This window comes from Tachyglossus aculeatus, chromosome 26 (genome assembly GCF_015852505.1).
Source record: "Tachyglossus aculeatus isolate mTacAcu1 chromosome 26, mTacAcu1.pri, whole genome shotgun sequence".
Taxonomy (NCBI): domain Eukaryota; kingdom Metazoa; phylum Chordata; class Mammalia; order Monotremata; family Tachyglossidae; genus Tachyglossus; species Tachyglossus aculeatus.
In genome coordinates this window covers 2,614,699-2,637,708 of record NC_052091.1, presented here as the reverse complement: position 1 = coordinate 2,637,708, position 23,010 = coordinate 2,614,699, and the positions used below count along the sequence as shown (strand labels likewise).

The window sequence follows — 23,010 nt, the reverse complement described above, 5'->3', positions numbered from 1 at the left end:
GGGGCGGGAGAGGCCGGGACAGGGTCCGGAGCCCCCGGATCGGGGTCCAGACGCTCTTTCTCCCCCCTCCAAACCCGCACCCCAAAAAAGCGGCGCCCCGGAGCCTCGTAAGAACCTCAGACATGTTGGGGGGCGGGGGGCGGGGGCGGCTCGGCAGTCCGGGCAGCCCGCCGGGAGGAGGCCGCGACCCGATGCCGGGCCGGACACACCGTGACACGGACCCTGACTGACTGACTGACGCCCGCTGACTGACACTGACAGGGACGGACTGAGAGTGAGAGAGACTGAGAGACAGAGAATGAGACAGAGAGACAGGATGAGACTGGGAGAGACAGAGACTGCGACAGACTGAGAGAGACTGAGACGGGGAATGAGAGAGACTGAGAGAGACTGAGAGAAAATGAGAGACACTGAGACAGAATGAGAGACTGAGAGAGACAGAGCATGAGGGAGACTGAGACAGAAGGAGACTGAGAGAGACAGAGAATGAGGGAGACTGAGAATGAGAGACAGAGAGACAGGGAATGAGAGACAGAGACAGAACGAGAGACTGAGAGAGACAGAATGAGACTGAGAGACAGAGAATGAGGGAGACAGAGAGAATGAGACAGAGAATGAGACAGAGAATGAGAGAGACTAAGAGAGACAGAGAATGAGGGAGACTCAGAGAGACAGAGAATGAGGGAGACAGAGAGAATGAGACAGAGAATGAGACAGAGAATGAGAGAGACTAAGAGAGACAGAGAATGAGGGAGACTCAGAGGGACAGAGAATGAGGGAGACAGAGAGAATGAGACAGAGAATGAGACAGACAGAGAATGAGAGAGACTAAGAGAGACAGAGAGACAGAGAATGAGGGAGACTCAGACAGAGAATGAGGGAGACAGAGAGAATGAGAGACAGAGAGACAGAGAATGAGACAGAGAATGAGAGAGACTGAGAGAGACGGAGAATGACAGACTGAGAGACAGAATGAGACTTAGAGACAGAGAGTGAGACTGAGAGACAGAGAATGAGACTGAGAGACAGAGAATGTGACTGAGACGACAGAGAGACTGACAGAGAATGAGACTGAGAGAGACAGAGAATGAGACTGAGATGACAGAGAATGAGACTGAGAGAATGAGAGACAGAGAATGAGAGACTGAGACAGAATGAGAGACAGAGACAGAGACAGAATGAGACTGAGACAGAGTGAGAGACTGAAACAAAACGAGAGACTGAGACAGAGAATGAGAGAGACAGAGAATGAGAGACTGAGAGACAGAGAATGAGAGAGACTGATTGAGAGAGACAGAGAATGAGAGACAGAGAGTGAGTGTGAGTACGTGTGTGTTTATAGCATGAGGGTCACAGGGGTCAAGGGCCGGTTGTGGGGCGAGCCCGGCTCCTACTCCTCGTCCGGCCCCGTGTCCAGGGCCTCCTCGGGCTCCTCCTCGTCGAAGTATCTCTCCTCCGCGTCCCGAGCCACGATGTCCAGGTTATCAAGCTCGGGGTTGTCATCCACCTCACTTGGCAGAGAGACGGGGAGAGACAGGGAGAGACAGGGAGACACAAAAGGAGGGAGAGACTGAGACCACTGGTTCCCGCCAAGGGCTTTGAGGTTCCCAGAGTTGAGACTTGGGCAAGTCGCTTCGCTTCTCTGGGCCCCAGACCCCTCATCCATAAAACGGGGATTAAGACTGTGAGCCCCAAGTGGGACAGGGACTGTGTCCAACCTGATTAACTTGTATCTACCCCAGCGCTTAGTACAGTGCCTGGCACATAGCAATTGCGTAACAAATACCATTAAAAAAAGGGCTTAGTCCAGCACTCAATAAACATGAGCTCATCGTGGGCAGTGAATCTGTCTACCGACTCCGTTGTATTGTTATATTGCACCCTCTGGTGTGCTTAGTACAATGCTCTGCACACAGTAAGCGCTCAATAAATACGATTGATTTATGGATGGATCAAACTTGTTGTAAGCAGGTGACTCCATTACGTTATTGGGCACGCTCCTGAGTGCTTAGTACGGTGCTGTACAAATAGTAGGCACTCAAAACAATTGACGGATTTGATCAGTCAACTCGTTGCAGGCGGGGAATGTGTCTACCAACCGTTCTATTGTTATATTGCACTCTCCCAAGCGCTTAGTACAGTGGTGTGCACACAGTAAGAGCTCAATGAATATGACTTGTATTTCCCAAGCGCCTAATACAGTGCTTTGCACACAGTAAGCGCTCAATAAATACGACTGATTGATTGATTGACCCCTCCCTGCCCCTCGACGACCACTGTAAGGACCCTCCCCAACCGGACACCGCACTCCCCTTTCCCCCTCGTCCCCCTCTCCATCCCCCCATTTTACCTCCTTCCCTTCCCCACAGCTTGTTACATATTTATTACTCTATTTATTTATTTGACTTGTACCTATCTATTCTATTTATTTTACTTTGTTAGTATGTTTGGTTGTGTTCTCTGTCTCCCCCTTTTAGACTGTGAGCCCACTGTTGGGTCGGGACTGTCTCTATACGTTGCCAACTTGTACTTCCCAAGCGCTTAGTCCAGTGCTCTGCACACAGTAAGCGCTCAATAAATATGATTGATTGATCGATTGATTGATTGACTGATTGATTGACGGGGAAGCAGCATGGCTTGCTGGAGGGAGCATGTGTCCGGGAGTCTGAGAGGTTTTCCCAGACTGAGCCCCCTTTTTCCTCTCCTCCTCCCCATCCCTCCCACCCTACCTCCTTCCCCTCCCCACAGCACCTGTATAGATGTTTGTACAGATTTATTACTCTATTTATTTTACTTGTACATATTTACTATTCTATTTATTTCGTTAATGATGTGCGTCTAGCTTTAATTCTATTTCTTCTGACGACTTGACACCCGTCCACATGTTTTGTTTTGTTGTCCGTCTCCCCCTTTTAGACTGTGAGCCCACTGTTGGGTAGGGACTGTCTCTAGATGTTGCCAATTTGTACTTCCCAAGCGCTTAGTACAGTGCTCTGCACATAGTAAGCGCTCAATAAATACGATTGATGATGATGATGATGATGTTGGGTAGGGACCGTCTCTATAGGTTGCCGACTTGGACTTCCCAAGCGCTTAGTCCAGTGCTCTGCACGCAGCAAGTGCTCCATAAATACGATCGGGTGAATGAATGAATGGGAGTCAGAAGGACCCAGGTTCTGCTTGGTGACCTTAGGCCGGTCACTTCACTTCTCTGGGCCTCAGTTACCTCATCTGTAAAATGGGGATTAAAAATGTGAGCCCCGGGCGGATCACCTTTCTACCGGAATGTTTCTGGGCACGTCAGCCCGCTGGAGGACCCAGGTTCTGCTTGGTGACCTTAGGCCGGTCACTTCACTTCTCTGGGCCTCAGTTACCTCATCTATAAATGGGGATTAAAAATGTGAGCCCCGGGAGGATCACCTTTCTACCGAAACGTTTCTGGGCACGTCAGCCCGCTGAAGGACCCAGGTTCTGCTTGGTGACCTTGGGTCAGTCACTTCACTTCTCTGGGCCTCAGTTACCTCATCTGTAAAATGGGGATTAAAAACGTGAGCCCCAGGCGGATCACCTTTCTACCGAAACGTTTCTGGGCACGTCAGCCCGCTGAAGGACCCAGGTTCTGCTCGGTGACCTTAGGCCAGTCACTTCACTTCTCTGGGCCTCAGTTACCTCATCTGTAAAATGGGGATTAAAAATGTGAGCCCCGGGTGGATCACCTTTCCACCGAAACGTTCCTGGGCACGTCAGCCCGCTGAAGGACCCAGGTTCTGCTCAGTGACCTTAGGCCGGTCACTTCACTTCTCTGGGCCTCAGTTACCTCATCTGTAAAATGGGGATTAAAAATGTGAGCCCCGGGCGGATCACCTTTCTACCGGAACGTTTCTGGGCACGTCAGCCCGCTGGAGGACCCAGGTTCTGCTTGGTGACCTTAGGCCGGTCACTTCACTTCTCTGGGCCTCAGTTACCTCATCTATAAATGGGGATTAAAAATGTGAGCCCCGGGAGGATCACCTTTCTACCGAAACGTTTCTGGGCACGTCAGCCCGCTGAAGGACCCAGGTTCTGCTTGGTGACCTTGGGTCAGTCACTTCACTTCTCTGGGCCTCAGTTACCTCATCTGTAAAATGGGGATTAAAAACGTGAGCCCCAGGCGGATCACCTTTCTACCGAAACGTTTCTGGGCACGTCAGCCCGCTGAAGGACCCAGGTTCTGCTCGGTGACCTTAGGCCAGTCACTTCACTTCTCTGGGCCTCAGTTACCTCATCTGTAAAATGGGGATTAAAAATGTGAGCCCCGGGTGGATCACCTTTCCACCGAAACGTTCCTGGGCACGTCAGCCCGCTGAAGGACCCAGGTTCTGCTCAGTGACCTTAGGCCGGTCACTTCACTTCTCTGGGCCTCAGTTACCTCATCTGTAAAATGGGGATTAAAAACGTGAGCCCCGGGCGGATCACCTTTCTACCGAAACGTTTCTGGGCACGTCAGCCCACTGAAGGACCCAGGTTCTGCTCGGTGACCTCAGGCCGGTCACTTCACTTCTGTGGGCCTCAGTTACCTCATCTGTAAAATGGGGATTAAAAACGTGAGCCCCGGGCGGATCACCTTTCTACCGGAACGTTTCTGGGCACGTCAGCCCGCTGAAGGACCCAGGCTCTGCTCGGTGACCTCAGGCCGGTCACTTCACTTCTCTGGGCCTCAGTTACCTCATCTGTAAAATGGGGATTAAAAACGTGAGCCCCAGGCGGATCACCTTTCTACCGAAACGTTTCTGGGCACGTCAGCCCGCTGAAGGACCCAGGTTCTGCTTGGTGACCTCAGGCCGGTCACTTCACCTCTCTGGGCCTCAGTTACCTAATCTGTAAAATGGGGATTAAAAATGTGAGCCCCGGGCGGATCACCTTTCTACCGAAACGTTTCTGGGCACGTCAGCCCGCTGAAGGACCCAGGCTCTGCTCGGTGACCTCAGGCCGGTCACTTCACTTCTCTGGGCCTCAGTTACCTCATCTGTAAAATGGGGATTAAAACTGTGAGCCCCCCATGGGACAATATGTTTGGTTTTGTTCTCTGTCTCCCCCCTTTTAGACTGTGAGCCCACTGTTGGGTAGGGACCGTCTCTATATGTTGCCAATTTGTACTTCCCAAGAGCTTAGTACAGTGCTCTGCACATAGTAAGCGCTCAATAAATACGATTGATGATGATGATGATGTGTATAGATCTATAATTCTACTTATTTATATTGATGCTATCAAGCGCTTAGTACAGTGCTCTGCACACAGTAAGCGCTCAATAAATACGATTGATGGTGATGATGATGATGCTATTGTCGTCTGTTTACTTCTTTCGACGTCTGTCTCCCCCCTTCTAGACTGAGAGCCCGTCGTGGGCAGGGATTGTCTCTCTTTATTGCCGAATTGTACTTTCCAAGCGCTTAGTATAGTGCTCCCTGTAAGCGCTCAATAAATATGACTGGCGGAATGAATGAACGACGGGGACTCTGTCCAATCTGATCGCACCTGGAGAGTTTCCAGTACTCTACCAGTCTCACCTGTCCACATCATCAATCGCATTTATTGAGCGCTTACTATGTGCAGATCACTGTACGAAGCGCTTGGGAAGTACAAATTGGCAACGTATAGAGACAGTCCCTACCCAACAGTGGGCTCACAGTCTAAAAGGGGGAGACAGAGAACAAAACCAAACATACTAACAAAATAAAATAAATAGAATAGATATGTACAAGTAAAATAAATAAATAAATAAATAGAGTAATAAATATGTACAAACATATATACATATATACAGGTATATACACGTTTTATACACATGTATAGACACACGTTTTGTCTTCTAGACTGTGAGCCCACTGTTACGTAGGGACCGTCTCTATACGTTGCCAACTTGTGCTTCCCAAGCGCTTAGTACAGTGCTCTGCACACAGTAAGCGCTCAATAAATACGATTGATTGATCAATTTGTCACCTGTCCACGTTTTGTTATGTTGTCTGTCTCCCCCTTCTAGACTGCGAGCCCGTTGTTGGGTAGGGACCGTCTCTATATGTTGCCAACTTGTACTTCCCATGTGCTTAGTACAGTGTTCTGCGCGCAGTTAGCGCTCAATAAATACGATTGAATGAATGAATGAATGAGTGATTAACAGTGCTCAGCGCTTAGAACAGTCCTTGGCATATAGGAAGCCCTTAACCAATACCATCATTATTATGATGATGATGATCATCATCAATCGTATTTATTGAGCGCTATGTGCAGAGCGCTATACTAAGCGCTTGGGAAGTACAAATTGGCAACATACAGAGACAGTCCCTACCCAACCGTGGGCTCACAGTCTAAAAGGGGGGAGACAGAGAACAAAACCAAACATACTAACGAAATAAAATAAATAGAATAGAAATGTACAAGTAAAATAAATAAATAAATAAATAGAGTAATAAATATGTACAAACGTATATACACATATACAGGTGCTGTGGGGAAGGGAAGGAGGTAAGATGGGGGGATGGAGAGGGGGATGAGGGGGAGAGGAATCAATCAATCAATCAATCAATCAATCAATCGTATTTATTGAGCGCTTACTATGTGCAGAGCACTGTACTAAGCGCTTGGGAAGTACAAATTGGCAACACACAGAGACAGTCCCTACCCAACAGTGGGCTCACAGTCTAAAAGGGGGAGACAGAGAACAGAACCAAACATACCAACAAAATAAAATAAATAGGATAGAAATGTACAAGTAAAATAAATAAATAAATAAATAAATAGAGTAATAAATATGTACAACCATATATACATATATACAGGTGCTGTGGGGAAGGGAAGGAGGTAAGACGGGGGGATGGAGAGGGGGACGAGGGGGAGAGGAAAGAGGGGCTCAGTCTGGGAAGGCCTCCTGGAGGAGGTGAGCTCTCAGCAGGGCCTTGAAGGGAGGAAGAGAGCGAGCTTGGCGGATGGGCAGAGGGAGGGCATTCCAGGCCCGGGGGTCGATGGCGGGACAGGAGAGAACAAGGTACGGTGAGGAGATTAGCGGAGGAGGAGCGGAGGGTGCGGGCTGGGCTGGAGAAGGAGAGAAGGGAGGTGAGGTAGGAGGGGGCCAGGGGATGGATGGATGGACAGCCTGGAAGCCCAGGGTGAGGAGTTTCTGCCTGATGATGATGATGATGATGGGGTACATATCTATTCTATTTATTTTATTTTGTTAGTATGCTTGGTTTTGTTCTCTGTCTCCCCCTTTTAGACTGTGAACCCACTGTTGGGTAGGGACTGTCTCTAGATGTTGCCAATTTGTACTTCCCAAGCGCTTAGCACAGTGCTCTGCACATAGCAAGCGCTCAATAAATACGATTGATGACGATGATGATGATGATGATGGAGGCAGAAGGTCTAGGGTTGGCAGAGGAGGGTGGAAGGACGGTAGGTCCCTCCCTCACCTGTAGTCGAAGTCTGGGTCCTTGCCGTCCAGGAAACGCTGGTACATGCGGCTGGTGAACTCCTCCCTCAGAATTCCCTTTTCCTCGGCACTGGGCTCCCAGCCCTCGCCCGCCTCCTCGCCGGGACCCTCTGTTGAAGGGGGAGAGGGCGGTCACCAGCTGCTGCCAGCGGCGGAGAGTCTTCCTGGCCCTCCAGCCTGCCACCCCAAACCCTCGGGAGAGAGAGCTTTCCTTCTCTTCCTCACGACCTGATCACCTTGAGCCCTTCTCAGTGCTTGGAACAGTGCTTGGAACAGTGCTTGGCACATAGTTAGTGCTTAATAAATGCCATTATTATTATTATTCTGACTCCCAAGCCCTCACTCTATCCACCAGGCCACACTGCTTCTCTCTCAGCCCCGCTTTTTGTTTTTTTTGTTTTAATGGTATTTGCGGAGTGTTTACTATGTAGCAGGTACTTCCCAAGCGCTTAGTACAGTGCCCTGCACAGAGTTAAGTGCTACAATTTATTTATTTTATTTGTGCATACGTATTCTATTTATTTTATTTTGTTAATATGTTTTGATGTCTGTCTCCCCCTTCTACACTGTGAGCCCGCTGTTGGGTAGGGACCGCCTCTAGGTGTCACAAACTTGTACTTCCCAAGCGCTTAGTACAGTGCTCTGCACACAGTAAGCGCTCAATAAATACGATTGAATGAATGAATGAATGACCCAGCCTTCCTTCCCTTTCCCATCGCACCTCCCCCCTCCATCCTCCTCATCCCATCTCAGCTTCCTCCTCCTCCCCGTTCCATCTCACCTTCCTCTTCTTCCCTGCCTCATTTCACCTTCTTCCTCCTCCCCATTCCAATCTCACCTTCCTCTTCCCTGTTGCTTCTCACCCCCCGCTTATCTTTCCCTCCTCTCCCTCCCCTCACCTTCCTCTCCTCCACCTTCCTCCTCCTCCCCATTCCAACTCACCTTCCTCCTCCCTGTTGCTTCTCATCCCCCCTGCTTATCTTGCCCTCCTCTCCCTCCCCTCACCTTCCTCTCCTCCACCTTCCTCCTCCTCCCCATTCCATCTCACCTTCCTCCTCCCTGTTGCTTCTCAACCCCCCTGCTTATCTTGCCCTCCTCTCCCTCCCCTCACCTTCCTCCTCCTCCCCATTCCATCTCACCTTCCTCCTCCCTGTTGCTTCTCATCCCCCCTGCTTATCTTGCCCTCCTCTCCCTCCCCTCACCTTCCTCTCCTCCACCTTCCTCCTCCTCCCCATTCCATCTCACCTTCCTCCTCCCTGTTGCTTCTCAACCCCCCTGCTTATCTTGCCCTCCTCTCCCTCCCCTCACCTTCCTCCTCCTCCCCATTCCATCTCACCTTCCTCCTCCCTGTTGCTTCTCATCCCCCCTGCTTATCTTGCCCTCCTCTCCCTCCCCTCACCTTCCTCTCCTCCACCTTCCTCCTCCTCCCCATTCCATCTCACCTTCCTCCTCCCTGTTGCTTCTCAACCCCCCTGCTTATCTTGCCCTCCTCTCCCTCCCCTCACCTTCCTCCTCCTCCCCATTCCATCTCACCTTCCTCCTCCCTGTTGCTTCTCATCCCCCCCTGCTTATCTTGCCCTCCTCTCCCTCCCCTCACCTTCCTCTCCTCCACCTTCCTCCTCCTCCCCATTCCATCTCACCTTCCTCCTCCCTGTTGCTTCTCATCCCCCCATGCTTATCTTGCCCTCCTCTCCCTCCCCTCACCTTCCTCTCCTCCACCTTCCTCCTCCTCCCCATTCCATCTCACCTTCCTCCTCCCTGCTGCTTCTCACCCCCCTGCTTATCTTTCCCTCCTCTCCATCCCCTCACCTTCCTCTCCTCCACCTTCTTCCTCCTCCCCATTCCATCTCACCTTCCTCTTCCCTGTTGCTTCTCACCACCCTGCTCCCCTCTCCATCCCCTCACCTTCCTCTCCCCCTCCCCATTCCATACTAATAATGATGGCATTTATTCAGCGCTTACTACACGCCAAGCACCGTTCTAAGCGCTGGGGAGGTTACAAGGTGATCAGGTTGTCCCACGGGGGGCTCACAGTCTTCATCCCCATTTTGCAGATGAGATCACTGAGAGGCCCAGAGAAGTGGCTTGCCCAAAGTCACGCAGCTGACAATTAGCGGAGCCGGGATTCGAACCCCTGACCTCTGACTCCAGAGCCCCGTGCTCTTTCCTCTGAGCCACGCTGCTTCTCAGCTTCTCATTCCATCTCACCTTCCTCTTCTTCCGGGTCCCATTTCACTTTCCTCCTCCTCCCCATTCCAAGAAGCAGCGTGGCTCAGCGGAAGGAGCCCGGGCTTTGGAGTCAGAGGTCAGGGGTTCGAATCCCAGCTCCACCACAAGTCTGCCGTGTGACCTTGGGCAAGTCACTTCACTTCTCTGGGCCTTAGGTACCTCATCTGTAAAAATGGGGATTAAGTGTGAGCCCCCCGTGGGACAACGTGATCACATTGTATCCCCCCGGGGCTTAGAACAGTGCCTTGCACATAGTAAGCGCTTAACAAATGCCATCATCATCATCATCATCTCACCTTCCTCTTCCCTGTCGCTTCTCACCCCCCCGGCTTATCTTGCCCTCCTCTCCATCCCACCTCGCCTCCCTCTTCTTCCCCACCCGGCCTTCCTCCTCCGCATCCCACGTGGCCTCCCTCTTCCCCGCCGCGCCTCACCCTCCGCCTCTTCGTCGCTGTCGTCGTCCTCGTCCTCCTCCTCCTCCAGGCAGGCCTCCTCCTCCTCCTGCTGCCGGTGCAGGCGGGTCCGGAGCAGCTGCTCGTGGTAGGCCTGCAGCAGCACGGAGGACAGGGTGCCGCCGGCGGCCGGGGGAGGCTGCTGAAGGTTCGGGGCCTGGTCCTCCTCGCTCAGGTACTGGCCGATGTAATGCTCGTACAGCAGGGGATCACGGGCCCGCATCTCCTCGTCGCTGAAATACTCCCCGCCTGCGGAGGGTTCCCCCCAACACCCCCCCGACATCAGCCCTTGCCCCCCTGGGACCAGACGAGGTCTCGGGGGTGCGATCATTTCATCCCATCCCCTGCGTTTGAGCAAGCCTGGCATCCTGGCATTCCTCAAAAATCTCCGGTGGCTACCAATCAATCTGCACATCAGGCAGAAACTCCTCACCCTGGGCTTCCAGGCTGTCCATCCATCCATCCCCTGGCCCCCTCCTACCTCACCTCCCTTCTCTCCTTCTCCAGCCCAGCCCGCACCCTCCGCTCCTCCACCGCTGATCTCCTCCCTGTACCTCGCTCTCGCCTGTCCCACCATCGACCCCCGGCCCACGTCCTCCCCCGGGCCTGGAATGCCCCCAATCCCTCTGCCCCTCCGCCAAGCTAGCTCTCTTCCTCCCTTCAAGGCCCTACTGAGAGCTCACCTCCTCCAGGAGGCCTTCCCAGACTGAGCCCCTTCCTTCCTCTCCCCCTCGTCCCCCTCTCCATCCCCCCCATCTTACCTCCTTCCCCTCCCCACAGCACCTGTATATATGTATATATGTTTGTACATATTTATTACTCTATTTTATTTGTACATATCTATTCTATTTATTTTATTTTGTTAGTATGTTTGGTTTTGTTCTCTGTCTCCCCCTTTTAGACTGTGAGCCCACTGTTGGGTAGGGACTGTCTCTAGATGTTGCCAATTTATACTTCCCAAGCGCTTAGTACAGTGCTCTGCACATAGTAAGCGCTCAATAAATACGATTGATGATGATGATGATCCGTCCCCTCGTTCATTCATTCAATCGTATTTATTGAGCACTTACTGTGTGCAGAGCCCCCCCCTCCCCATCCCCCCCGCCTTACCTCCTTCCCCTCCCCACAGCACCTGTATATATGTTTGTACGGATTTATTCCTCTATTTATTTTACTTGTTATTTATTTTATTTTGTTAATCTGTTTTGTTTTGTGGCCTGTCTCCCCCTTCTAGACTATGAGCCCACTGTTGGGTAGGGACCGTCTCTATATGTTGTCGACTTGGACTTCCCAGGCGCTTAGTCCAGTGCTCTGCACACCGTAAGCGCTCAATAAATACGACTGAATGAATGAATGAATTGGGAAGTACAAGTTGGCAACATAACCTCACCGGGAAGTCCTTTTTTCCCCCCTTTCTTATGGCATTGGATAAGCGCTTCCTAGAATGATAATATAATCGTGGCATTCGTTAAGCGCTTACTACGTGCCAGGCACTGTACTAAGTGCAGGGGTAATAATAATAATTGTGGTATTTGTTAAGTGCTTACTACGTGCCAGGCACTGTACTAAGTGCAGGGGTAATAATAATAATTGTGGTATTTGTTAAGTGCTTACTACGTGCCAGGCACTGTACTAAGCGCAGGGGTAATAATAATAATTGCGGTATTTGTTAAGCGCTTACTATGTGCCAAGCACTGTACTAAAGCACTGGGGTGGAGACAAGAGGGCACAATCCGTGTCCCACATGGGGCTCGTGGTTTTAATCCCCATTCTACGGAGGAGGAAACTGAGGTCCAGAGAAGTGAGGTGACTTGCCTAAGGCCATGGAGAAGACAAGCGCTTAGTACAGTGCTCTGCACACAGTAAGCGCTCAATAAATATGATTGAATGAATATGTCGCCAACTTGTACTTCCCAAGCGCTTAGTACAGTGCTCTGCACAAAGTAAGCGCTCAACAAATACGACTGGATGAATTTTGTGAATATGTTTTGTTTTGTCGTCCGTCTCCCCCTTCTAGACTGTGAGCCCGCTGTTGGGTAGGGACCGTCTCTAGATGTTGCCGACTTGGACTTCCCAAGCATTTAGTACAGCGCTCTGCACACGGTAAGCGCTCAATAAATACGACTGAATGAATGAATATGTCGCCAACTTGGACTTCCCAAGCGCTTAGTACAGTGCTCTGCGCACAGTAAGCGCTCAACAAATACGATTGGATGAAGTGGTGGAGCCGGGATGAGAACTCCCGGGCCCAGAACTCCCTTCCGACTCCCAAGCCCTGGCTCTAAACACTAATAATAAATAATGTTGGTATGTGTTAAGCGCTTACTATGTGCCAAGCACTGTTCTAAGCACTGGGGTAGGTACCAGGCAATCAGGTTGTCCCACGTGGGGCTCCCAGTCTTCATCCCCATTTCCCAGATGAGGGAACTGAGGCCCAGAGAAGTGAAGTGACTTCGACTGAATAAATACGATCGAATGAATGAATATGTCGCCAACTTGGACTTCCCAAGCGCTTAGTACAGCGCTCTGCACATAGTAAGCGCTCAATCAATACGATTGATGATGATGAAGTGACTTGCCCAAGGTCACACAGCTGACAGTCTTTTAGACCGCGAGCCCACTGTTGGGTAGGGACTGTCTCTAGATGTTGCCGACTTGTACTTCCCAAGCGCTTAGTTCAGTGCTCTGCATGCAGTAAGCGCTCAATAAATACGATCGATGATGATGATGACAAGCGGCAGAGCCGGGATTCCCGCTTCCCGTGGCCTGACTTCCTCCTGCTTGGGATCCCCTCTTGGTTAACGCCTTCCGGAGACCCCCCCCCCTCCTACTGCCCTCCATCCTGAGACCGGGACCCTCGGCCTTCTCTCCCCCCGGCCAGGCCGTCCCGGACCCCTCTGCCTCCCTCTCTTTTTTTTTAATAGTGTTTGATAAGCGCTTACTACATGCCAGGCCCTGAACTAAGCGCTGGGGTAGATGCAAGACTGTTAGGCGGATCGCAGTCTTAATCCCCATTTTACCGCCGAGGGAACTGAGGCCCAGAGAGGTCACACAGCTGACAGGTGGTGGAGCCGGGATTAGAACCCAGGTCCTTCGGACTCCCGGGCTGGGGCTCTGGCCACTAGGCCACGCTTGCTTCCCTCCTATTGGGAAGGATCAATCGATCGTATTTATTGAGCGCTTACTGTGTGCAGGGCGCTGTACTAAGCGCTTGGGAAGTCCAAGTTGGCAACATAGAGAGACGGTCCCTACCCAACAGTGGGCTTACAGTCTAGAAGGACGGATGACGGACCTCATCGACAGCTCGTTGTGGGCAGGGAACGTGTCCGTTCTCCTTTTATAGCGTCCTCTCCCAAGCGCTTAGCACAGCGCTCTGCACACAGTGAGCGCTCGATAAATACGACTGACTGTGCACTGTGCACAGTCTTTTAGACTGTGAGCCCACTGTTGGGTAGGGACTGTCTCTATATGTTGCCAACTTGTACTTCCCAAGCGCTTAGTCCAGTGCTCTGCACACGGTAAGCGCTCAATAAATACGATTGATTGATTGATTGACTGACTGACTGACTGACCAAGGCTCTGACTCCAAGCTCCTTCTCTCCGCCCCAGTGTCCTGCCCTCAGCCTGCACCCTCTTTCCCCCCAGCCCACCTCCTCAGCTCCTTCGTCTGCTTCTGGGGCGGGGGGCGCATCCAGCGTGGCTCAGTGGAAAGACCCTCGGAGTCAGAGGTCATGGGTTCAAATCCCGGCTCCGCCAGTTGTCAGCTGTGTGACTCTGGGCGAGTCACTTAACTTCTCTGGGCCTCAGTGACCTCATCTGGAAAATGGGGATGAAGACTGGGAGCCCCCTGTGGGGCCACCTGATCACTCTGTAATCTCCCCAGCGCTTAGAACATAGTAAGCGCTTAATAAATACGATCATTATCCCGTCCCTTCCCCTGCCTCCACACCCCAGGCCCAAGAGGACGGGGAGGGCCTCCTCTTCTTCGGCCTTTTAGACCGTGAGCCCACTGTTGGGTAGGGACTGTCTCTATATAGAGAAGCAGCGTGGCTCAGTGGAAACAGCCCGGGCTTTGGAGTCAGAGGTCATGGGTTCGAATCCCGGCTCCGCCACATGTCTGCTGTGTGACCTTGGGCAAGTCACTTCACTTCTCTGGGCCTCAGTTATCTCATCTGTAAAATGGGGATTAAGACTGCGAGCCCCACGTGGGTCGACTTGATCACCTTGGATCCCCCCCAGTGCTTAGAACAGTGCTCTGCACATTGTAAGCGCTTAACAAATTGCCATCATTATCATCATCATCAATCGTATTTATTGAGCGCTTACTATGTGCAGAGCACTGGACTAAGCGCTTGGGAAGTACAAATTGGCAACATACAGAGACGGTCCCTACCCAACAGTGGGCTCACAGTCTAAAAGGGAGAGACAGAGAACAAAACCAAACATACTAACAAAATAAAATAAATAGAAAAATACGGAACGCTTCACGAATTTGCGCGTCATCCATCAAAGCACTGCTCTAAGCGCTGGAGAGGTTACAAGGTGATCAGGTTGTCCCATCATCATTATTATTATATATGTTGCCAACTTGTACTTCCCAAGCGCTTAGTCCAGTGCTCTGCACACAGTAAGCGCTCGATAAATACGAATGAATGAACGACGGGGACTGGGTCCCACCCGATTTGCTCGCTTCCACCCCAGCGCGTGGTACGGTGCCTGGCACATAGGAAGCGCTTAACAGATATCACTGTGAGCCCACTGTTGGGCAGGGACCGTCTCTATATGTTGCCAACTGGGACTTCCCAAGCGCTTAGTCCAGTGCTCTGCACACAGTAAGCGCTCGATAAATACAAATGAATGAACGACGGGGACTGGGTCCCACCCGATTTGCTCGCTTCCACCCCAGCGCGTGGTACGGTGCCTGGCACATAGGAAGCACTTAACAAATATCACTCTGAGCCCACTGTTGAGTAGGGACTGTCTCTCTATGTTGCCAACTGGGACTTCCCAAGCGCTTAGTCCAGTGCTCTGCACACAGTAAGCGCTCGATAAATACGAATGAATGAACGACGGGGACTTTTAAACTTTTAGACTGTGAGCCCACTGTTGGGTAGGGACTGTCTCTATGTGTTGCCAATTTGTACTTCCCAAGCGCTTAGTACAGTGCTCTGCACATAGTAAGCGCTCAATAAATACGATTGATTGATTGACTGGGTCCCACCCGATTTGCTCGCATCCACCCCAGCGCGTGGTACGGTGCCTGGCACATAGGAAGCGCTTAACAAATATCACTCTGAACCCACTGTTGGGCAGGGACTGTCTCTATATGTTGCCAACTGGGACTTCCCAAGCGCTTAGTCCAGTGCTCTGCACACAGTAAGCGCTCGATAAATACGAACGAATGAACGACGGGGACTGGGTCCCACCCGATTTGCTCGCATCCACCCCAGCGCGTGGTACGGTGCCTGGCACATAGGAAGCGCTTAACAGATATCACTGTGAGCCCACTGTTGGGTAGGGACTGTCTCTCTATGTTGCCAACTGGGACTTCCCAAGCGCTTAGTCCAGTGCTCTGCACACAGTAAGCGCTCAATAAATACGAACGAATGAACGACGGGGACTGGGTCCCACCCGATTTGCTCGCATCCACCCCAGCGTGTGGTACGGTGCCTGGCACATAGGAAGCGCTTAACAGATATCACTGTGAGCCCACTGTTGGGCAGGGACTGTCTCTATATGTTGCCAACTTGGACTTCCCAAGCGCTTAGTCCAGTGCTCTGCACACAGTAAGCGCTCGATAAATACGAATGAATGAACGACGGGGACTGGGTCCCACCCGATTTGCTCGCATCCACCCCAGCGCGTGGTACGGTGCCTGGCACATAGGAAGCGCTTAACAGATATCACTGTGAGCCCACTGTTGGGTAGGGACCGTCTCTCTATGTTGCCAACCGGGACTTCCCAAGCGCTTAGTCCAGTGCTCTGCACACAGTAAGCGCTCGATAAATACGACGGATTGATTGATTGTTGTTGTTGTTATCCGTTCCTCCAGAACCGAGGCCCAAGGGGCAGCACCTTGGATGAGCTGGCGCAGGGCGGCGTAGCGCTTGTTGCGGAGGCGGGTGCGGGTGGCGCGGGCCCGGCCCGCCTCGGCCACCTCCGCGCAGTAGAAGTCGGCGCGGTAGTCGCCCCGCAGGTGTCGGAAGCAGGGCAGGTGCTCGGCCCGCAGGCTGGCCCGGAACCGCTCCAGGAAGACCAACGGCTTCTCCCGGTACAGCGCCCGCAGGATGGCCCGCTTCTCCCGCTCCGTCAAGTCCGGCTCGTCCTTCTGCTGGCTCCGCACCGGGATCCGGCTCCTGGCCACCGCCGCCAGCATGGCCCGCAGCGCCGGCTCTTCCTCCTCCTCCTCCTCCTCCTCCTCTTCCTCCTGGCCCCGGGGTCCCGTGGGCACCCGGGGATGCTCCCCCCAGTGCGGGCAGGGGTCCCCGGGGCGCGGCTCCTGCCCGCCGCCATCGCCGGCTGGGGAGAGAGATGTAGGGGTCAGGGGTCGTGGGAGGGGGGAGAAACAGGGTGCCGTGGCGGAGCGCTCACAACCCACTAGGTTTGGGGAGATTTCGGCCCCCACCCGGCCCTGGGGGTGGGATGGGGAGGGCTGGGTGACTGTGACTTCTTTTAGACTGTGAGCCCACTGTTGGGTAGGGACCGTCTCTATGTGATGCCAATTTGGACTTCCCAAGCGCTTAGTCCAGTGCTCTGCACATAGTAAGCGCTCAATAAATACGATTGATTGATTGATTGATTGATTGGGGGCCGGGGGAGAAGGGAGGGCTGAGGAAGGGCCTGGGTCCTGGGGGTGGGGACCTTGGTCCCAATAATAATAATAATAATGGCATTTATTAATGAGAGCAGCAGCGTGGCTCAGTGGAAAGAGCCCGGGCTTTGGGTTCGAATCCCGCCTCCGCCACATGCCTGCTGTGTGATCTTGGGCAAGTCACTTCACTTCTCCGGGCCTCAGTTCCCTCACCTGTCAAACGGGGATGAAGTCTGTGAGCCCCACGTGGGACAACCTGATCACCCTGTATCCTCCCCCAGCGCTTAGAACAGTGCTTTGCACAGAGTAAGCGCTTAACAAATGCCAATTATTATTATTATTAAGCGCTTGATAAAGGCTAGTAAGATTATTATGGATTCTGATCCCGGCTCCGCCACTTGTCAGCTTGGCAGATCACTTAACTACTCTGAGCCTCGGTGACCTCATCTGTCAAATGGGGATGAAGACTGTGAGCCCCTTGAGGGACAACCTGATCCCCTTATAACCTCCCTAGCGCTTGGAACAGTGCTTGGCACATAGTAAGCGCTTAATAAATGCCATTATTATTATTATTATTATTGTCACTTCACTGGGCCTCAGTTCCCTCATCTGTAAAATGGGGGGTGAAGACTGTGAGCCCCGCCTTGGGACAACCTGATCCCCTTGCGACCTCCCCAGCGCTTAGAGTAGTGCTTTGCACATAGTAAGCGCTTAATAAATGCCATCATTATTATTATTGTCACAACTTCTCTGGGCCTCAGTTCCCTCATCTGTAAAATGGGGATGAAGATTGTGAGCCCCCCCGTGGGACAACCTGATCCCCTTGCAAGCTCCCCAGAGCTTAGAACAGTGCTTGGCACACAGCGCTTAATAAATGCCATCATTATTATTATTATTATGTCACAACTTCTCTGGGCCTCAGTTCCCTCTTCTATAAAATGGGGATTAAGACTGTGAGCCCCCCGTGGGCCAACCTGATCCCCTTGCAACCTCCCCGGCGTTTAGAACAGTGCTTGGCGCAGAGTAAGCGCTTAATAAATACAATTATTATTATTAAGTCACTTCACTTCTCTGGCACGTAGTCAGCGCTTAATAAATGCCATTATTATTATTATTATTAAGCCACTTCACTTCTCTGGGCCTCAGTTCCCTCATCTGTCAAATGGGGGGTGAAGACTGTGATCCCCCCGTGGGCCAACCTGATCCCCTTGCAACCTCCCCAGCGCTTAGAACAGTGCTTGGCACATAGTAAGCGCTTAATAAATACCATTATTATTATTATTAAGTCACTTCACTTCTCTGGGCCTCAGTTCCCTCATCTGTCAAATGGGGGGTGAAGACTGTGAGCCCCACCGTGGGACAACCTGATCCCCTTGCAACCTCCCCAGCGCTTAGAGCAGTGCTTGGCACATAGTAAGCGCTTAATAAATGCCATTATCATCATCATCATCAATCGTATTTATTGAGTGCTTACTATGTGCAGAGCACTGTACTAAGTGCTTGGGAAGTACAGATTTATTATTGGGAAGTACAGTACATTATTATTATTATTATTAAGTCTATTATTGTTACTTCACTTCTCTGGGCCTCAGTTCCCTCATCTGTCAAATGGGGGGTGAAGACTGTGAGCCCCCCACGTAGGACAACCTGATCCCCTTGCGACCTCCCCGGCGCTTAGAACAGTGCTTGGCACATAGTAAGCGCTTAATAAATGTCATCATTATTATTATCATCAAGTCACTTCACTTCTCTAGGCCTCAGTTCCCTCATCTGTCAAATGGAGGGTGAAGACTGTGATCCCCCCCCGTGGGCCAACCTGATCCCCTTGCGACCTCCCCAGCGCTTAGAGCAGTGCTTGGCACATAGTAAGCGCTTAATAAATGCCATTATCATCATCATCATCAATAGTATTTATTGACCGCTTACTATGTGCAGAGCACTGTACTAAGCGCTTGGGAAGTACAGATTTATTATTGGGAAGTACAGTACATTATTATTAATATTAAGTCTATTATTGTTACTTCACTTCTCTGGGCCTCAGTTCCCTCATCTGTCAAATGGGGGGTGAAGACTGTGAGCCCCCCACGTGGGCCAACCTGATCCCCTTGCGACCTCCCCAGCGCTTAGAGCAGTGCTTGGCACATAGTAAGTGCTTAATAAATGCCATTATTATTATTATTATTAAATCTATTATTGTTACTTCACTTTTCCAGGCCTCAGTTCCCTCATCTGTCAAATGGGGGGTGAAGACTGTGATCCCCCCGTGGGCCAACCTGATCCCCTTGCAACCTCCCCGGCGTTTAGAACAGTGCTTGGCACATAGTAAGCGCTTAATAAATACCATTATTATTATTATTAAGTCACTTCACTTCTCTAGGCCTCAGTTCCCTCATCTGTCAAATGGGGGGTGAAGACTGTGATCCCCCCCCGTGGGCCAACCTGATCCCCTTGCGACCTCCCCAGCGCTTAGAGCAGTGCTTGGCACATAGTAAGCGCTTAATAAATGCCATTATCATCATCATCATCAATCGTATTTATTGAGCGCTTACTATGTGCAGAGCACTGTACTAAGCGCTTGGGAAGCACAGATTTATTATGGGGAAGTACAGTACATTATTATTAATATTAAGTCTATTATTGTTACTTCACTTCTCTGGGCCTCAGTTCCCTCATCTGTCAAATGGGGGGTGAAGGCTGTGAGCCCCCCACGTGGGCCAACCTGATCCCCTTGCGACCTCCCCAGCGCTTAGAGCAGTGCTTGGCACATAGTAAGCGCTTAATAAATGCCATTATTATTATTATTAAATCTATTATTGTTACTTCACTTCTCTAGGCCTCAGTTCCCTCATCTGTCAAATGGGGGGTGAAGACTGGGAGCCCCCCCCGTGGGCCAACCTGATCCCCTTGCGACCTCCCCAGCGCTTAGAGCAGTGCTTGGCACATAGTAAGCGCTTAATAAATGCCATTATTATTATTATTAAATCTATTATTGTTACTTCACTTCTCTAGGCCTCAGTTCCCTCATCTGTCAAATGGGGGGTGAAGACTGGGAGCCCCCCCCGTGGGCCAACCTGATCCCCTTGCGACCTCCCCAGCGCTTAGAGCAGTGCTTGGCACATAGTAAGCGCTTAATAAATGCCATTATTATTATTATTAAATCTATTATTGTTACTTCACTTCTCTAGGCCTCAGTTCCCTCATCTGTCAAATGGGGGGTGAAGACTGTGAGCCCCCCACGTGGGCCAACCTGATCCCCTTGCGACCTCCCCAGCGCTTAGAGCAGTGCTTGGCACATAGTAAGCTTTTAATAAATGCCATTATTATTATTATTAAGTCTATTATTGTTACTTCACTTCTCTAGGCCTCAGTTCCCTCATCTGTCAAATGGGGGGTGAAGACTGGGAGCCCCCCACGTGGGCCAACCTGATCCCCTTGCGACCTCCCCGGCGCTTCGAGCAGTGCTTGGGACGTAGTCAGCGCTCATCGACCCCCGGCCCACGTCACCCCCCGGGCCTGGAATGCCCCCAATCCCTCTGCCCACCCGCCAAGCTCGCTCTCTTCCTCCCTTCAAGGCCCTGCAGAGAGCTCACCTCCTCCAGGAGGCCTTCCCAGACTGAGCCCCTTCCTTCCTCTCCCCCTCGTCCCCCTCTCCATCCCCCCCATCTTACCTCCTTCCCTTCCCCACAGCACCTGTATATATGTATATATGTTTGTACATATTTATTACTCTATTTATTTATTTATACATATCTATTCTATTTATTTTATTTTGTTAGTATGTTTGGTTTTGTTCACTGTCTCCCCCTTCTAGACTGTGAGCCCACTGTTGGGCAGGGACTGTCTCTATATGTTGCCAACTTGTACTTCCCAAGCGCTTAGTACAGTGCTCTGCACATAGTAAGCGCTCAATAAGTATGATTGATTGATTGATAGATTGATTGACCTCCCCGGCGCTTCGAGCAGGGCCTGGGACGTAGTCAGCGCTTAATAAATGCCGTTAAAAAAAATAAAAATATTGGTCCTATTGGTGGGAGGCCCGGGGGGTGAGGTGTGGGGGGTGGAGGGGGAAAGTGGCTGTTTCCGGGGGGACCCATTTGGGGAGCGCACCCCCGCTGCCAGTCCCTCCGGCCCGCTTCCGGTCTCCTCTCCCTGCTCCCCCTCCGACCCCTCCTCACCGCCCCCCGTCCTTCCTCACCCTCCTCACCCTCCTCATCCTCCTCACCCTCCGGCCCTTCGGGACCCGCCGCCTCCATCCTCGGCCGAGATCCCGCCCTCCCCTGAGGCCACTTCCGGTGTCCCTGAGGCCACTTCCGGTCCTCCTGAAGCCACTTCCGGTCCCCTCCGCGGCCACTTCCGGTCCCCCCGCGCGCACCGCCCAGAGCCGTCCGGGCAGCCCCCTGCTCTCATTCATTCAATCGTATTTGTTGAGCGCTTACTGTGTGCAGAGCGCTGGACTAAGCGCTTGGGAAGTCCAAGTTGGCGACATATTCATTCATTCAGTCGTATTTATTGAGCGCCTACTGTGTGCAGTACCTATCTATTCTATTTATTTTATTTTGTTAGCATGTTTGGTTTTGTTCTCTGTCTCCCCCTTCTAGACGGTGAGCCCACTGTTGGGTAGGGACCGTCTCTAGATGTTGACAACTTGGACTTCCCAAGCGCTTAGTACAGTGCTCTGCACACAGTAAGCACTCAATAAATACGATTGATTGATTGTATATATGTTTGTACATATTTATTAGTCTATTTATTTATTTTACTTGTACATATCTATTCTATTTATTTTGTTAGTATGTTTGGTTTTGTCTCCCCATTTTAGACTGTGAGCCCACTGTTGTGTATACATCTATACAGGTGCTGTGGGGAAGGGAAGGAGGTAAGATGGGGGGGATGGAGAGGGGGACGAGGGGGAGAGGAAGGAAGGGGCTCAGTGTGGGAAGGCCTCCTAATCAATCATCATCAATCGTATTTATTGAGCGCTTACTGTGTGCAGAGCGCTGTACTAAGCGCTTGGGAAGTCCAAGTTGGCAACATCTAGAGACGGTCCCTACCCAACAGTGGGCTCACAGTCTAGAAGGGGGAGACGGACAACAAAACAAAACACATTCACAAAATTCATCCAATCGTATTTGTTGAGCGCTTACTGTGTGCAGAGCGCCGTACTAAGCGCTTGGGGAGTCCAAGTTGGCGACATATTCATTCATTCAATCGTATTTATTGAGCGCTTGCTGCGTGCAGAGCACTGTACTAAGCGCTTGGGAAGTCCAAGTTGGCAACATCTAAAGCCGGTCCCTACCCAACAGCGGGCTCACAGGCTAGAAGGGGGAGACAGACGACAAAACAAAACATATTCACAAAATTCATCCAGTCGTATTTGTTGAGTGCTTACTGTGTGTAGAGCGCTGTACTAAGCGCTTGGGAAGTCCAAGTTGGCGACATATTCATTCATTCAATCGTATTTATTGAGCACTTACTGTGTGCATGGCACTGTCCTAAGCGCTTGGGAAGTACAAGTCGGCAACACGTAGAGACGGTCCCTACCCAACAGCGGGCTCCCAGTCTAGAAGGGGGAGACAGACAACAAAACCAAACATATTAAACGAGACTGTGAGCCCACCTTCTAGACTGTGAGCCCACTGTTGGGTAGGGACCGTCTCTATATGTTGCCAACTTGGACTTCCCAAGCGCTTAGTACAGTGCTCTGCACACAGGAAGCGCTCAATGAATACGATTGAATGAATGAATGAAAATAAAATCAATAGAATAAATATGCACAAATAAAATAGAGTAATAAATCCGTACAAGCATATATACATCTATACAGGTGCTGTGGGGAGGGGAAGGAGGTAAGGCGGGGGGATGGGGAGGGGGAGAGGAAGGAGGGGGCTCAGTCTGGGAAGGCCTCCTGGAGGAGGATCCCAGCCCCTCCAACTAGTTCCTAGCCAGACCAAATGACGAGGAGGAGGAGGAGGAGGAGGAGGAGGATGGCACTTGTTAATAATAATGATAGCATTTATTAAGCACTTACTCTGTGCAAAGCACTGTTCTAAGCGCT

The 23,010-nt window shown here is 51.4% G+C and overlaps 1 protein-coding gene across 2 annotated transcripts; it reads right to left on the bottom strand.

The window, feature by feature from the left end:
• Positions 1-1,319: 1,319 nt before the first annotated feature.
• CCDC97 (coiled-coil domain containing 97) lies at positions 1,320-21,231 on the bottom strand. Of its 2 annotated transcripts, none has more exons than XM_038767343.1 (5): positions 21,178-21,231; positions 16,220-16,663; positions 10,127-10,393; positions 7,444-7,573; positions 1,320-1,511 (listed from the first exon to the last, which is right to left on the bottom strand). In XM_038767343.1, the coding sequence occupies exons 1-5, from the start codon at positions 21,206-21,208 to the stop codon at positions 1,391-1,393; spliced, it is 993 nt and encodes a 330-aa protein (XP_038623271.1). In that variant the 5' UTR covers positions 21,209-21,231; the 3' UTR covers positions 1,320-1,390. The 2 variants fall into 2 exon arrangements, with proteins under 2 accessions (XP_038623271.1, XP_038623272.1); XM_038767344.1 differs by having other exon boundaries at positions 21,160-21,185.
• Positions 21,232-23,010: the final 1,779 nt, after the last annotated feature.

Excerpts from the sequence above, each read along its gene's own strand:
- CCDC97 (XM_038767343.1), bottom strand. The coding sequence starts at position 21,208 with ATGGAGGCGGCGGGTCCCGAAGGGCCGGAGG. Across the intron at positions 10,394-16,219 it reads CCTGCGCCAGCTCATCCAAG|GCGGGGAGTATTTCAGCGAC; the intron begins GTGCTGCCCCTT and ends AACCCTCCGCAG. Across the intron at positions 7,574-10,126 it reads CAGCGACGAAGAGGCGGAGG|AGGGTCCCGGCGAGGAGGCG; the intron begins GTGAGGCGCGGC and ends CCCCTTCAACAG.